The sequence below is a fragment of the Coregonus lavaretus genome (assembly GCF_964263955.1).
Source record: "Coregonus lavaretus genome assembly, chromosome: 9".
Lineage (NCBI taxonomy): Eukaryota > Metazoa > Chordata > Actinopteri > Salmoniformes > Salmonidae > Coregonus > Coregonus lavaretus.
This window is the reverse complement of record NC_139996.1, coordinates 30,525,856-30,543,305: the sequence shown is the minus strand read 5'-3', so window position 1 is coordinate 30,543,305 and position 17,450 is coordinate 30,525,856. Positions and strand designations below refer to the sequence as shown.

The following is a 17,450-nucleotide window of genomic DNA, read 5'->3' as shown; positions in this document are numbered from 1 at the left end:
TAATAGGTGATGAAGTGAATGTGACCTGCCTGCCTCTCCAGACCATACCATGCTAGCCATCTCACAGGCAAACCCAACCTAACGAAACTAACCCAACGAAACTAACCCAACCCAAACAAACCAACCCCCACCCAGACCAGCAGTGTCTGCAGCTCTAAGGACTAGCCTCTGTGACCATGGTTCAACTTGTTTTTCTTGTGCACATGCAACACATCACTAGGTAATATACAAGTCTTAAATTAAAGAAAGGTGCAAATAAAAGTGCCTTATCAATTCAACAATTAAGAATAGTCTGAATACTAATGTTATTTAAAATAGAATCTATAAACATTACTTTTTTTTTGTATAGTAGGTACTTCTGACCGTATACCCTGTAGTATATAATAAAACAGGTGGGATGGACTCTTATCGGTGTAGCAGTGCCCTATGTTTCTCCAGGGCACCTGTCCACACAAGGTTTAATAGCAGATGGCCTTCCATGATTTCACTAAGCAACCATGATGGATGGAGTCTTTGACAGCTAAAATCATTGCATTTTGACTAGAATTACCAGAATTCTACTTTTCTTTTTAGACGATTGTCCATAGAGAGGTGCCGTTTACATTGCCACGCAGAAGGAGCCTCTCTCAAAGTCACTGCGAGTTTTCATTCTAAGCACTGCATTCCAAACATACAACTGAACACAGGAGAACAGGGGCTGAACTTGACCAGGACATGAACATTAGCAGCAATTAATTTCCATTTGGAGATTCTAACATAATCTTTACTAAGGATTAATGGATGATACACATGCCCAGACAGCTATCTTCGTTAGGGTATATGATACAGTATAGATTTAATAACAAATAAATATTGACATGGATCTGTTTTCCAATGCAATAAGACATGGGACATTGGAGCTCCAGAGGACAGGTAGAGAGACAGATTGTTGGTTGCTGAGGAGATTTTTAAATTAGGCATGTGCACAACCAAATTCAATATAATTTTCTCAATACAGTAAATTCTGTTTTGTAGAAACAAGTCAAAACAATGAGTGCTAATCAGTGTGAGACATCATGGGACCATGCTGGAATGATGTGCATGAGAGGGTCAAGTTCATCCAGAGAGAAAGCAGTCTCCAACTTCTCTTCATGTCCCTTGGGCTTAGAGTCCCACCTGGGTTCCAAACAGAGACAACTAATCCCAATGAAATAAACGCACAGAATCAAACACCCCCAACCCTCCCCTCAAGAAAAAAAATAAAGAAAGGTGTGCAGCATGCCGGCCGTCCTGGTTTGTGCAGGGCACCGTTAAAGTGTCTTAGATTCATGCTCCCCATGACATTCCCCACGGTGGCCACACTGGCACCTGGCAAGGCTGCTGGTTACCCGTCAACGGGCATGGACTGCTCAAAGTCCGATCCGAAGAGCTCCTTATATAAGGGGGGGAAGTGGGCACGCACAATGTCTGGGTATATTGCTTTGAAAGCTGTCAGCTTCTCTGTATGCCTGCTGCACAGCGCTCGCAGTGTTGACACCTTGCATATCAACTGTGGGGAGAAAAGAAAAGAGACATGCTGTTATTTAGATTCACAGTAAGGCAAGGACATGGAGATACGCTAAAAAAACATCTCTCACAAACTGACCGGTAAATATTGATACAGGCACACACCAGGGGAAATCTTGACGCCTCAGCTTATGGCGCTTGTACACCTTTCTTACATACAGTTTCTGCGTACAGTGAGGGAAAAAAGTATTTGATCCCCTGCTGATTTTGTACATTTGCCCACTGACAAAGACATGATCAGTCTATAATTTTAATGGTAGGTTTATTTGAACAGTGAGAGACAGAATAACAACAAAAATATCCAGAAAAACGCATGTCAAAAATGTTATACATTGATTTGCATTTTTATGAGGGAAATAAGTATTTGACCCCCTCTCAATCAGAAAGATTTCTGGCTCCCAGGTGTCTTTTATACAGGTAACGAGCTGAGATTAGGAGCACACTCTTAAAGGGAGTGCTCCTAATCTCAGCTTGTTACCTGTATAAAATACACCTGTCCACAGAAGCAATCAATCAATCAGATTCCAAACTCTCCACCATGGCCAAGACCAAAGAGCTCTCCAAGGATGTCAGGGACAAGATTGTAGACCTACACAAGGCTGGAATGGGCACCAAGCAGCTTGGTGAGAAGGTGACAACAGTTGGTGCGATTATTCGCAAATGGAAGAAACACAAAAGACCTGTCAATCTCCCTCGGCCTGGGGCTCCATGCAAGATCTCACCTCGTGGAGTTGCAATGATCATGAGAACGGTGAGGAATCAGCCCATAACTACATGGGAGGATCTTGTCAATGATCTCAAGGCAGCTGGGACTATAGTCACCAAGAAAACAATTGGTAACACACTACGCCGTGAAGGACTGAAATCCTGCAGTGCCCGCAAGGTCCCCCTGCTCAAGAAAGAAGTTTGCCATTGAACATCTGAATGATTCAGAGGACAACTGGGTGAAAGTGTTGTGGTCAGATGAGACCAAAATCGAGCTCTTTGGCATCAACTCAACTCGCCGTGTTTGGAGGAGGAGGAGGAATGCTGCCTATGACCCCAAGAACACCATCCCCACCGTCAAACATGGAGGTGGAAACATTATGCTTTGGGGGTGTTTTTCTGCTAAGGGGACAGGACCACTTCACAGCATCAAAGGGACGATGGACGGGGCCATGTACCGTCAAATCTTGGGTGAGAACCTCCTTCCCTCAGCCAGGGCATTGAAAATGGGTCGTGGATGGGTATTCCAGCATGACAATGACCCAAAACACACAGCCAAGGCAACAAAGGAGTGGCTCAAGAAGAAGCACATTAAGGTCCTGGAGTGGCCTAGCCAGTCTCCAGACCTTAATCCCATAGAAAATCTGTGGAGGGAGCTGAAGGTTCGAGTTGCCAAACGTCAGCCTCAAAACCTTAATGACTTGGAGAAGATCTGCAAAGAGGAGTGGGACAAAATCCCTCCTGAGATGTGTGCAAACCTGGTGGCCAACTACAAGAAATGTCTGACCTCTGTGATTGCCAACAAGGGTTTTGCCACCAAGTACTAAGTCATGTTTTGCAGAGGGGTCAAATACTTATTTCCCTCATTAAAATGCAAATCAATTTATAACATTTTTGACATGTGTTTTTCTGGATTTTTTTGTTGTTATTCTGTCTCACTGTTCAAATAAACCTACCATTAAAATTATAGACTGATCATGTCTTTGTCAGTGGGCAAACGTACAAAATCAGCAGGGGATCAAATACTTTTTTTCCCTCACTGTATCTCTGCTCCAAAATATTCACTTAGTTTAGCTTGTGTATGATGCCAACTCTGAAATCTACTACTTGATCTAATATAATGTTTGTTCAATAGTGGATAACTGCATTACTGTACACAATCCTTTTCAGAGTTCAGGAGAGGTTTGGATGCTCCAGTTGAGTTCCGGTCTATATACTGTCCCTCCATGAGATTACAGAAAGATGCAGTGGATGAGAGTGGGTGTGTAGACAGACAGTAGGTGTGAGGTGTACCTTGGTAAGTATGCCGTCCTCTCTGTGGTTCTTCTGCAGGACATGCTGCAGCGCCAGCTGGATCTTCTGCTGGAGTTTCTCCACCTTCACCTTCTCCTGGAGCCAGGACCGGTCTACACAGAGAAGAAACACATCCATTATCATCACTGCAAGGTTTTCTGAATCTACTGTGGAGAAAGGTGTAATACTCAGTAACACAGTAATACTGATGACTGATCTCTGTGTCTAATTGAGGAACATGCTGAATGGATGGTTTTCAATGGAAGTATTTTTAGAGTCGTTTCAGGGCATGAGGTACATAAGAGACCCTGCAGTGTGTATATGCATGTCGTCCCCCCCCCACCGCTTTACTGCCAGTGACACCTACCTGCAGACATCAACACGAATGCGGAGAACAGGGCAATCTCATCCTCAGACAGGTGCATAGAACACAGGTTCTTCCCAAACTCGAAGACGGAGCTGATCAAGTCGTCACAGCCTGCCAGAGCAAAGGACACAGACACAGAGAGAGGCTTGGGGATGAGGATGAGGCAGACCAAAGAGCAAGTCACACTCTTCATCTGTATTGGGAGAGAGGCACACAGGCAGAGAGGTGCAGTGCACTGACAGCACAGGGGAGCGTCTGAGGCGGAACAGGCGATGCTTTTACTGACTTTTCCCTCGCAGACTAGCCACATTCTGGCAGTTGGGTAGCATTACGCAACCCAGAATGAGGTCACTAATGAGTCTTTTAGTTAGATCAATTATTGAGGATTGTGGGAGACAGGCTGATGCCAGCGCAGCTCTGGAGCCCCATCACTCTGCCTCCCCCGTCCCCTGCTCGGGGCCCCGAGGCTCTTCTCTCTCTGGAGCACTGTCTGACTGACTGGCTGGCTGAGGACACTGAGAGGCTTGATAGGGAGGCCACACTCATGACACTGAATAGCACAGCATTGTTACTCTTCAATCTTGCACACACGCACGATTGTGCGCGCGCACACACACACACACCTGTTAGGCTTTCATACTACACTTTCACACTGCCACAAGGACACATTAATATCCTCCAAAGGCATTTGGATGCACAGGAGAATACACTGTGGAGTGTCTTAGTAATGTCATGGCATTCAAAAGCAAATGCTATTTGCTTACACCTGACATATTCTATGGCGCTTTTAATGATGGTTTTGATATAACTCTCCCAAAAGGCACTCAATCTGGCTTGATTTATTCCATTTTAGCAGGAGCCATATGGAGCAGCAGTGACTCAGTAACAACTATATTCTTCCATATGTATCCAATGGGGAGAGGAGAGATCCAGGTGAAGCAAGGATGAGTTCTCAGTGTTAGCTTCCTGGACCTCAGCACTTTGTGGAGGGACATAAAGAGATACGCTAGGTTTGACTGTTATATATAGCAATGCAAGCTTGCGGAAACACACACACGCTCATGCTTGCGCACACACACTTGTGCACACAAATTCACCGCACACACGTGCACAGGATTGAACACTTGGAGCACTTACCTAATGACTTAAACACATCGGGCCCAGCATACTTTCCATCGAAATAGACTGTGTTGTTTTGAGAGTCGAAGGCACGGCACATTCTCACAAACACAACCTCCAAAGAGCCTGCAGAGACAGAAATAACATCATGCTAAATCTGGGTTCTTCTCTTCTACAGATCCAGTTAGAGACGCCAGTCAGGCATCACTATAGGCCCAACACATCATATGCACTATTTTGTGTTTTTTCCTCTGTCATTTGTGTGTTATACCTCCTATTCCGTTTAAACAGAAGCCCATCACATGGAACAAGTAATAGCATTCCATTTATACACATTTGTCTTTACCCTAATAAGAAAGGATGGTGAAACATAATGCTGTATACTGCTGCGCTGTGTGGGACTGGATCAGAGGATAAAAGAGATGTACCGTATTTTCCGCACTATAAGGCGCACTTAAAAGCCTTTAATTTTCTCAAAAAACGACAGTGCGCCTTATAATCCGGAGCGCCTTATATATGGATCAATTGGTTAATTGGTTGATCCATACTGGTTGTACACAGCGCTCAAGGCGCTCTGTCAAAATGTTTCAGTATGAAAAACCAATAAAAACAATTTAATAATAATGAAATGTTTCAGTACGACTGGTAAACTACAAAGCCGCACCGCTTGCAGCATTACGGCTACCGTAGTCAGTAAACACCGGTACTGTGCTTACTCACAGTCCCACACCACTTGTGTGTGTATAAAGACCCCAAAATGGCACCTTTCAAGAGACACGCTTACGACGCAGAGTTCAAGCTCAAGGCTGTCGGTCACGCAGTAGAATATGGGAATAGAGCAGCAGCGAGAGAATTCAACATTAATGAATCAATGGTACGGAAGTGGAGGAAGCAAGAAGATGACCTGCGCCAAGTAAAGAAGACTAAACAGAGTTTCCGAGGGAACAAAGCGAGATGGCCACAGTTAGAGGACAAACTCGAACAGTGGGTTGTTGAACAGAGAGCAGCAAGTAGAAGCGTCTCTACAGTCACTATTCGAATGAAGGCAACAGCGCTAGCACGGGACATGATCATCGATGAATTTCGAGGCGGTCCTTCTTGGTGCTTTCGTTTTATGAAAAGACGTAATCTCTCCATCCGCACACGAACTACCGTATCGCAGCAACTGCCAAAAGATTACCAAGAAAAGCTGGTCACTTTCCGCGCATACTGCAAAAAGAAGATCACTGAAAAGAAGATCCGGCCAGAGCACATCACCAACATGGACGAGGTTCCACTCACCTTTGATATTCCCGTGAACCGCACTGTGGAGAAAACGGGGACCAGTACGGTGTCTGTACGCACCACAGGGAATGAGAAGTCATCCTTCACTGTAGTTCTCGCCTGCCAGGCTAATGGCCAGAAACTTCCACCCATGGTTATTTTCAAGAGGAAGACCTTGCCAAAAGAAAACTTTCAAGCGGGCGTCGTCATCAAAGCTAGCCCGAAGGGATGGATGGATGAGGAAAAGATGAGTGAGTGGCTGAGAGAAATTTACGTCAAGAGACCGGGTGGCTTTTTCCACACAGCTCCGTCCCTATTGATCTATGACTCAATGCGCGCCCATATCACCGATGCTGTCAAAAAACAAGTGAAGCAAACTAATTCGGAGCTTGCCGTCATTCCGGGTGGATTAACTAAAGAACTCCAGCCGCTAGATATTGGTGTCAACAGGGCATTCAAAGCTAGACTGCGAGCTGCGTGGGAGCAGTGGATGACAGAAGGCGAACACACGTTCACCAAGACGGGGAGACAGCGCCGGGCGACTTACGCCACTATCTGCCAATGGATCGTGGATGCTTGGGCTGATATATCAGTCTCAACTGTGGTCAAAGCTTTCACGAAGGCAGGAATAATCTCTGAACTGCCAGGCAACAGCAGCGACACTGACTCGGATAATGACGAGAGGGAGCCGGGCAGGTTGGATGCCGTAGTCGCCCAACTGTTCAATTCGGACACTGAAGAAGAAGAATTCGAGGGATTCGTGGACGGGGAATGAACTGAAAAAGTGAGCTTTACGTGTTATACGTAACTGAATAATGTTGAGTTATGCACTAACGTTTGATTTAGTGGTATCAGACTGTTTCTTTTACTACGTGTTTACTGAATCAGGGAAAAGTTCCCCTCCACGTTTGGGAGAAGAGTGAGCAAGGCTGGGAGATATTGTTAATATGCACATTAACGTTTGAACAACGTTACCATGGGAGTGAACGGAGTTGTCAGAACGCTTAATAAAGTTTGACTTTATCTGACTGTTTTGTTGACATTCCCTTTAGCACAGCTCCATCTAGTGGATGCATAACGCAACCCCAGTCAAACGTTTGACTGCAGTATCTTCTATTCTATGCGCCTTATAATCCGGTGCGCCCTATATATGAAAACAGTTCTAAAATAGGTCATTCATTGAAGGTGTGCCTTATAATCCGGTGCACCTTATAGTGCGGAAAATACGGTAATAGAAGCCGTTATTGTGCTTTATGATATGGCACTGGTTTAAAATGTCACGGTAGACAAGGGATCTCTGTCACCATTTCCGGAAAACGTTTGACCTGTGTCATTGCCAACAAAGGGTATATAACAAAGTATTGAGAAACTTTTGTTATTGACCAAATCCTTATTTTCCACCATAATTTGCAAATAAATTCATTAAAAATCCTACAATGTGATTTTCTGGATTTTTTTTCTCATTTTGTCTGTCATAGTTGACGTGTACCTATGATGAAAATTACAGGCCTCTCTCATCTTTTTAAGTGGGAGAACTTGCACAATTGGTGGCTGACTAAATACTTTTTCCCCCACTGTAAAACACCAGCAAATCAGCTCCAAGTGATTTTAATTCTGGAAATCAGTTCCAAAGTATTCCCACGTATAATAGAGAGATATACAGTACAGTGGGGAAAAAAAGTATTTCATTTTTGCTGAATCTAGTTGATTATCCCTGCTCTAACCCCCCCCCCCCCCCCCCCCCCCCCCCCCCCCCCCCCCCCTTGCAGGAGTCACCCTTCTTCCATATGTTTGGGGAGTCTCCCACATGGCTTTTGGCGAACACCACTCTTCCGTAAAGCCCAGCTCTGTCGAGTGTACGGCTTAAAGTGGTCCTATGGACAGATACTCCAATCTCCGCTGTGGAGCTTTGCAGCTCCTTCAGGGTTATCTTTGGTCTCTTTGTTGCCTCTCTGATTAATGCACTCCTTGCCTGGTCCGTGAGTTTTGGTGGGCGGCCCTCTCTTGGCAGGTTTGTTGTTGTGCCATATTCGTTACATTTTTTAATAATGGATTTAATGGTGCTCCGTGGGATGTTCAAAGTTTCAAATATTTTTTTATAACCCAACCCTGATCTGTACTTCTCCACAAGTTTGTCCCTGACCTGTTTGGAGAGCTCCTTGGTCTTCATGGTGCCGCTTGCTTGGTGGTGCCCCTTGCTTAGTGGTGTTGCAGACTCTGGGGCCTTTCAGAGTAGGTGTATATATACTGAGATCATGTGACAGATCATGTGACACTTAAATAAAGTCCACCTGTGTGCAATCTAACTAATTATGTGACTTCTGAAGGTAATTGGTTGCACCAGATCTTATTTAGGGGCTTCATAGCAAAGGGGGTGAATACATATGCACGCACCACTTTTCCGTTATTAACTTTTTTGAATTTTTTGAAACTAGTTATTTTTTTCATTTCACTTCACCAATTTGGACTATTTTGTATATGTCCATTACATGAAATCCAAATAAAAATCAATTTAAATTACAGGTCGTAATGCAACAAAATAGGAAAAACGCCAAGGGGGATGAATACTTTTGCAAGGCACTGTAAGCCTGTGTACGGTTATACAGCAGAGGGACAGTAACAGAGGGACAGAGGGAGGAGGTAGGCAGGGCTCTGTGAAACACAGTCAGTCTGTGAGGGAGGCTTTGTGTAGTCAGGTCAGCTACGCCCTTGTGACAACGCCTGAGGGGGAGAGGGGAGTTTGAGGGGTGTGTGGGGGAGAGACGGCGGTGAGCCGTGTTGACGGGCTGTCATACCTGCTTTCAGCAGCACTATCTGATCGTTCTGACACAGCTCCATGAAGCCGTCGATGCGTTTGGCAAACTCCACCACGTACTGGATGGCCTCTGTGATTTTGATAGCACACAGCTGCCACATGACCTCCCGGGGCTAGAGAGAAGGAAAGATAAAAGGGTTATCTGATGTAGAAAAGGATGGGATTAGCTCTGTTGTGTCTGTAGAACAGTAAGGCAGGTAGAGCAGCTCTAGTGTGAGTACTGCTTTGTAGTCGTGATAGTGGTGATGCTGGTGGAAGTGTAGTATACTGGACAGTACCTTGGTCTGGTAGCTCTCCATCTCCTCCTGCAGGAAGGCCTGCCAGGTCATCTGCTGCAGCTCCTCTCTCAGGTACTGACACGTCTCCATGTGAGACTTGGAGATGTTCTGGGCCAGGTGCTCTGCAACACAACCACACAGCACAGCACAGCACATCAGAACAGTGTCAGAACTGAACGCTGCTCAAGGGGAATGGGAGGAGCTCACATATGAACTATGCCACATGAAAATATGATTTATTTACTGCGCTTTCAACGAGGAGGTGGAGAACATGGCCTTTTTTTGACTGGTAAGAGGCTTGTTGACATGTCCTTTTACTGCCTCCAGGAAGCTCCCAGCTGAAGGTTCAGCCAAACCCAATCTAGTTATGCACTGGGAGGAGGGGCGGTCGGCCGCACAATATTACTTGAAACAAAGGTCACATTTGCTCAGAGAGAAATATTGAGTATAAGAATTTAAATGGTTTTGAAAACACATCTGTTAAAAGGAGTTCCAAGGCACAGGGGAGCCAAAAAAAATGATTTCCCCAGACGCGTGCCCTGCTGGATCCTGATTGGCCCTAATTAATGGAAACTAATTACAAAAAAGAGGCTCTTTTAATGAGTGTTGGAGATGAGTCTCCAACCACCTGCTATTTTAAGCAACCTTTGTGTCATTTGCCCCACGGTTGAGTTGTTCTCCCTCCTTCTCCCCACTCTCCTCTCCCATCTCCCCCCTGCTCCTCACCTAGCTCAGCCATGGACACGGTGGGGGATGTCTCTCCGTTGGTAAAGGAGCAGTAGGGGAAGAAGCCTGAACCGGGGGCAAAGTCGCAGATGGGCTCGGGCTTGATGCCGTTGATGTCCAGGCCGGACTGGTCAGGGGAGGGCTGGATGTCCAGGTAGAAGCTGCTGACTGCTGAGTCGGGCTTGCTGCCGTCAGGGGTGTGGCCATCCATGTATCCACTGAGGTCGTCGTGGAGCTCTGTGAGGCCATTGGCCGAGAGGCCGTAGGTGGGTGTGAGCGGCTCAGCCTCGCCGGGCTGCTGCTGGTGGTCACGCTGCGCCTGCTGCAGCCGGTGTTTCTGCACCTCCGCATACAGGCTGTCCCGCTGCTTCTTCGACATGCGCCCAAACTTCACCGCTGTGGGGAGAGAGGGAGAGAGCAGACACTCCTTTACTACTGACACATTGACATATCACTCACCTGTGACTCCAGTTTAGCCTGTATATAACAGGTAAGGAGATTTGTGATTTCAGGAAGTATTAGTGGAGCAGTCAGCATTACGAAACCTTCAACACTAACATCTTTATTGCATGAGAACTCCCCCGGGAGAGCAACCTACAGTAAACCAGAATGACTCACAGCTTACAGGCCACTCAGACACGAGACAGTGTGTTTAATGGAGCCCTGCACACTAAACAGAGCTGGTCCTGAGAGTGAGCCGCCTCAGCTCAGAGTTCTGGGGTCTGGCGGCCCGTGTGTGTGTGGACAGAGTGGAAGCAAACGGAGCAGAGGGGAGCGCGGGCAGATGGACTCTGGTGTGCTGAGTGAATGCAGGAGTCACCTTGGCCTGTCCTGATTGTGTGTGCATAGTGTGTGTGTGCATGGTGTGTGTGTGCATGGTGTGTGTGTGCTTGCGTGTGTGAGCAGCAGAAAGGCTCTAAAGGCCTGGCCTGATTACAGGCTCCTCTGATCCCTCCAGCCTAGCACAACCCAATCCAGCCAAGCCCAGCCCAGCCCAGCCACATGCCCTGCAGGAGGTCCCTCCTCCCCCATAGACACTCACCTGTGAGCTTCCATTACTGCGCCTCAGCTGCACCAGTCCAGCACTAATGACACCTCCTAACGACCCTCTGTTCATCAACCCTACTTTCTGTCACACCTGCCAACCTACCGCACAGCCACGCCAGTTACTGGTGGAAATTACTCAGACAATGACGTCTGTCTAGACCACACTTCTCTACTCTAGCCACTCTGGCGTTTATGATATAACAATCTGTCGCATCTATCTTTCATAAACAAATATCATAATCCAGTTGTTCTATCTGCCCATAATGCCCTATTCACTTTCATGTTTTGTCCTGTCTTGAGAGTGTGTCCGTCCCCTCCCCTCTTGTTGACGGTGGTACGTACCGTCCCTTGACATGCCCACTGCCAGACATTTCTGCAGCCGGCAGTGCTGGCAGCGGTTGCGGCTGGTGCGGTCGATCAGGCAGTTCTTCTGACGGGGGCATGAGTAGGCCGCATTGCTCTGCTGACTCCTCCTGAAGAAGCCCTAAGACAGGAGAGAGAGAGGGAGTGGAGACAACCATGCTTACAATTTGAACCATAGTGGTCCTGCTGTATCCAATGACTGATAGGCTTTTATTTCTCTAAACGTTGTGTTTCACTGGGTACTTATTGAGAGTGATGAAGCCTACAGTATTCATCACTATGGAGGGTATTGTTGCTGAAATAATGTAGAATACTGAACTGCCATTGCGTTGCAGGCTATTGTGTTCTAGTGTCAGTTGTATAAAGAGGTATGTTGTTTTATTGAAGGGGTGGTGTGTTTTAACAATGTTTACTGCAGGGGGTAGTGTGTTTGGGTATTACTGTAATTGTAGACAGCATTTTTCTATAGTCTGGGTTATTAGTGTTGATTAAAAACAGGGCTCCAACACGTACAGTGCTAAAAGATGGCACACACACACCGATTGGATTCCTCATCCTTTGACTTAATGAATTGATTCCAGCACATCATCAACATGCCCCACTCCACTTCTCCATACACATATGTCTTAATTATCTGCTCATTGGCTGTTTAATTACAAGAAAACAGCTGACAGCTGCCAAGTTGCTTCATAATGGCAGCCATTACATGAGCCGGGCTAGAACTGCTGGTGACAAGCAGCGCTCTTTAATAATGCTGTGATTTATGGTCCAAACTGTTGTACTCGCACATATCATTAAATGCCTCTCTGCCTGGAGTAATTAGCAATCATTAAAGATACATTTCAGCAGTTTATTCTTCCGCGTTTTGTTTCTCCCAGGCAGCTAGCTCGTCTGGGGGAGAGAGAGACACTCTGAGGAGCAGCTGAAAGAGCCTCTGTCTCTCTGTAACACAGGAGGAAACCAGTAAAGGTGCTGCTGCCTGTCGAAGGAATACTAATGACTCGCCTAGTGACAAGCACAGGAACAAGAATACACTAGAAGCACAAAATAAATTCCCTTCACTGTGAATGGCTGGTGTATTTGAAACAGTACAAAATCTAGCTTCGATAAAAGCGGCATACTGTAGCAAACAGCCAACAATCCTCTAAAATTCAAAGCACTTCTTTTGATGATTTTATTTCAAGAAAAAGCAAGCTGCAGCAGAAGCAGAATCATTGAAGCAACATGTCCCTGGGATGGAGAGGCAGTACAAGGCAGAGGAGTCACTTTGTCCTGCTAAAAGTGGAGCTCCTTGATGTCCTCTGTGTGGCTTGACCACTTTAATGATGATGCTCTCTGTGTGTTTACATTTTATAGTCTCTCGAAAGATCATTTCAAAAGTTAGACAACATGTTCAAAGGTATCTATTTGTAAGTTCAACTTTTTCTGCTTCCTGTCTCCCCGCCCCGCCCCATCCCACCCCAACACCCACATGTTAGTTCTCTGGGTGCTTACCTTACAGCCTTCACATGTTATCACACCGTAATGGATGCCTGATGATTTGTCTCCACAGATCTTGCAGGGAATTATTTCGATTTGAGCTGGAGAGAAGAAAATAAAAAATTAACATTTTGCTGTCACAGTAAAACACCCTCAGTATGTTTAGCATGTTGGTACATGAAAGAGCACTGCGTTTCAAAAACATATCATCCAGTGGCTTTGAATCCTCACTTCCACACAACATTAAATGAATATTTACTGAGTCGTGCATGAAGGAGGCCATTTTGAATCTTCACTGTGCCACCAGCCAACCACTGTAAACACAGTGTTGATTTACATTGCAGGCACAAATTACATAAGGAAAAGTCACAGCTACCCACAATCACCATTCCACTACACAGTGGTAATCCTAGCCCTACTGAATGACACAGACTACAATTCACCCACATCACTGGACTTATTCCCCAGTGGAAAAAATTACTTAATGTTGCATCTTTAACTTCAAAACCCTCCATACCCCAGCAGTAACCCCAGTATGGCCACAAAGAATGATAACCTTCCTATTGGGCTGGTGAGTAGCTATATGAGGCCCAGAGAGGTGGGAGTGGATGAAGGCTGTCACTTGAGACAGTAGTAAAGTGCATTAGAGTTCAGTGAGGTCGATAGTGTTCCGCTGCTGACAGGCCAGTGTGTGATTTAGCGGGCATAGAGAACACAGGCATGGGGGGACAGGTCTCATCCATCCCGGCCTCCTGCACAGGAGCAGAGCAGCAGGCCACAGGGCAGCGGAACACAGAGAGGCATCTCAGACACAGAACCCCCAGCCTGTCCTACAGCTCTCATGCTTTATCACTGCAGCCTCTGACACAATGTCTCTCTCTGCCTCTACACTAGATCTCTATCTATAACCCAGCTCTCCTCCACATTGCCAGCATCTCAGACTGCCATCGCTACAGCACGCCGTAGCACCGGACAAATCATACTATCTGATCTACACTGAGGAAAGATTACAGTGGGTTCTTTCCCTGCTCTATAGTGGCTCCCTCCAACTGCACATCTAGTATAGCCAATCAGAGCAAAGAGCACTATCAAACAGCCTACTCTTACTAGTGCTGAAAATGTATACATTTTACTCATGACCCATCTAAAACCATCTACATGTAGTACATGCACTACAGTATGACAAGGTATTACATCAGTCTCTCCCCTAGCTTTATATCCCAGGCCTAGTCCTCTTCTAGAGCGGGGTCTGTCTTCCAGGCCAGAGTAGATAGAAGCTCTGTATTACTTTAGTACACCTTCACATCCAATCCCTTCAAATTAATTTAATCATATCAAATGCGTCTTCCATCCAGAGGACTCGGAGCCCATTTAATCAGCTGCCTGTGAGCGTCTGTTGTGTCATGTGGATAATGTCGGTGTCCCTGAAGCGTGCCCAGGGGAGGGCCGCTGATCCTCCAACCCTTTCCAACCCTTTACAACTATACACACACTGTCCCTCAATTCAGGAATCTCTGTTAGCTGGCTCTGTTAGCACTGCAGAAGTCAACAAGACCTCACATCTAGATGCAGAATTAGCCTACATTTCAGTCAAATGAACAAAGAGAGCATTGGCACACGCACCAGTCAGTTATCAGATGACTGGGTGTCCTGCTGTACAATAGGGGCTAATGCCCCTAGTCTGCCTAGACTACAGGGAAAACAAACCAGGAGCCAGGTTTTGACACGATCGCTGAGAGGGTTACTTTATAAATAATCATTATGAATTCCTGCATTGTGTCGAGACGGTTGTCGTTTTGGTTATCTCTGTTTGAACACTGGCATTATGGGCAGTGCACTCCATTGTTTGTGTTTGTGCTCTCCCTGCATGAGCATTAGCGGTGCAGTGTGTTGCGACTCCTTTAACATTTTCAGCCTCATTACCAACATAATTTGTTCTGACATGCACTCACAACAAGTGAAGCGTGCTGTAATTAAGGCTGGCTGGGGTTGTGGTGGAGAAACAGGGCTGTATTGGCGGGCCCTGGCCACTGGGTGGCAGTGCAGGGCTGTCACTATGACTGTGTCTGTAGCTGCCTTCTCTCCTCTGAGCTCAGCTTCCAGCTCCCAACTTCCAGCCCTCTCTCTTTCCCACAAGCTCCAGGCTCTGAGCTCCAGGCTTAGATTGCTGCCCAGCGTAGCTGCGAGATGCCTTCATCTCCCCTGAAGAGGCTGGCTGGATGCTCGCTCAGGCCTGACAGAGGCTGTGCCACATCAGGTGAAGGCAGAGGGAGTGGAAATGGCAGGGCTGGGCACACACTGATGAGGATGGCTCAGAAAGCCCTATCTGCAGCAGCGAAGCCTGGAATGCACACAGCCTCACCAGATAACACTACTACACAAGCCTCTGAATGCTCGGTGCACTCAACAGTAAAAAGGGTTTGTCTCCAGTCTAGCTATGGTAGGCTTTGTGGTTTGCTATGTAAAAAAATAACCCAATCTAATGGTAATTTTCACAGTGAAATAAGCTGCTTTCTGGTATAGATTCATGAGAAATAAATACAGAATAATGACAGCATGGAGATCAAATAAGCCAATAAGTCACCTTAGCCATGAGTTCACGTCAATATTTGTAGCAAGCTGCCATCTTGAATGGTATTTGTAGCAGCTCCCAGTCAGGCTAAAATTTGGATAGTGTGAGTGGTTTAAAATTAATTCACACAGGGGGCGATGGTCAAACAGAAAGGCCTTGTGCCTAAGTACTTCAGATCTGGAAGTCAATAGCTATTGACACAAGCCGTGGTGTTAACTGCCACTGTGAGGCAGCTAGCTGCTGGCTCTGTGTCTGGGCTTGACCAGCGCTGCTCACTGCTGATGATCCCATTCATAGCGCTTGCCTGCCTGTCTCCCTGACTCTCTGCCTGCCGTGCTCCCTCCCTGCCTGCCTGCCCGCCTGCCAGGCAGCCCTGCCCGCTCTGTTTAGGACATCAAAGCCAGGCACAGTGAGACGGGCAGCCATGCTAAAGCCCATCTCAGCAGCCTCCCATTCCGCATAGCGCTGTGAGATTGCCTCCACACACAGGCCACATCAAAGAGAGGGGGGACCTGCTGAGGCACACAGATAATGTACTGTGAATCATACGGTAGCATTCACAAAATACCCATCTACAGAAAGAATGGAAAAGGTAATGACTAAGATCCTCTGTGGAGGATCAACCTCTGGTGTGGGTGGCTTTCGGCTTTCACAATGGATAGTGCATGGTGAGAGGACTGTGTAGTAACCAGCCTCATGTAGTAGTGAAGCCTAGGTCTGTCATACTGCACAACTTGTTAGAGAGGCTCTGTCTGTGTCCGTCGCTGTGCAGTTCAAGGACACTGATTCACATCACGTAAAGGCCCTTTGGAGACTGAGGATGATGTGTCACTCAGAGCACATGTACAATGGAAGAGGCCAAGCCCCATCTGTGTCCCCCTCTGTCCTTCACTGTGTACCAAACCACCCTGAGATCAAACCCCACACCAAGATAACACTGCACTTATTAATGCCAGGAAATGAACAGAAAACCGTTTACAAAATGAAAACAAAGGTTTTGCCTTACGCATGCTAACTGCTCACCGGGACCCTGTCATAGCGTACTGCGTTCTGTAGCTAGCGCTTTAGCGCTGACATAAGCACCACAAAGACAGTTGTTGTCAGAGTGAGCATTTTCCCCTGAGCCTCTCAAATATGCTATAGTTTCATTTGTACCTGGAGAGCATCGTTGAGGAGGGAGGAAAAGTGTGGTGTTGACAAAATATATTGAAGGTATATCAATTATGTAAAAAGGTTTATCATTTAATGGTGAATAGCTGATGTGAATTCTTCATGTTACACTGCTACTCATTGGAGACAGGTTGTTATCTACAGTTTAGTAGCGCAGGTGCTCCACATCATCTGAAGCAAAAAACAACCATAAGCAGCTTTTTATTTTCTAATGGTAAGCCTTTTCAGAATGGAATTCTTCATACCCATATGATCCCAGATCTTACTCAAGCAAGGTTTTTTTTTAAATTTGTGCTATAAAAATGAAATAGCTTTGGAATATGTGCATGGCAGTGCAAATACTGACATAAACAAATCACTACAGAGGCTCTCCAAGTTATTCCCACTGCAAACTCAGATTTTCCTGGACAACTGGACTACTGACATAACCTTTAGAGGATTAGGATGATCCCTTACATTACAGACACAAACTGAGGCTGAAAGCTTAACCCATTACTGGGTTGTGGCTGTGGCACAGCTTCTAGATCATTCCTCATGGACGACTACGCCTACTACAAGGGTGTTACATGTAGATTTTAAAATATATACCATATCTCTGAGTGATGGAAGACCTCATAGAGTAAGGTGTAATGTCTTCATCTGTGGTCCTCTGTAGCTCAGCTGGTAGAGCATGGCGCTTGTAACGCCAGGGTAGTGGGTTCGATCCCC

At 46.2% G+C, this 17,450-nt stretch overlaps 1 protein-coding gene across 1 annotated transcript in view; it reads right to left on the bottom strand.

Annotated features, from left to right (window-relative positions):
• Positions 1–298: 298 nt before the first annotated feature.
• Positions 299–17,450, bottom strand: part of LOC311134695 (nuclear receptor ROR-alpha A) — a 59,013-nt gene continuing 41,861 nt past the window's right edge. The window contains exons 2-10 of the mRNA XM_084168452.1: positions 13,016–13,101; positions 11,501–11,642; positions 10,112–10,507; positions 9,386–9,507; positions 9,088–9,220; positions 5,048–5,155; positions 3,911–4,021; positions 3,544–3,656; positions 299–1,528 (exon numbers count right to left, since the gene is read on the bottom strand). Coding sequence (XP_084024578.1) covers positions 1,364–1,528; positions 3,544–3,656; positions 3,911–4,021; positions 5,048–5,155; positions 9,088–9,220; positions 9,386–9,507; positions 10,112–10,507; positions 11,501–11,642; positions 13,016–13,101 — 1,376 coding nt within the window. The 3' untranslated portion in view covers positions 299–1,363. The remainder of the gene's footprint in view (positions 1,529–3,543; positions 3,657–3,910; positions 4,022–5,047; positions 5,156–9,087; positions 9,221–9,385; positions 9,508–10,111; positions 10,508–11,500; positions 11,643–13,015; positions 13,102–17,450) is intronic.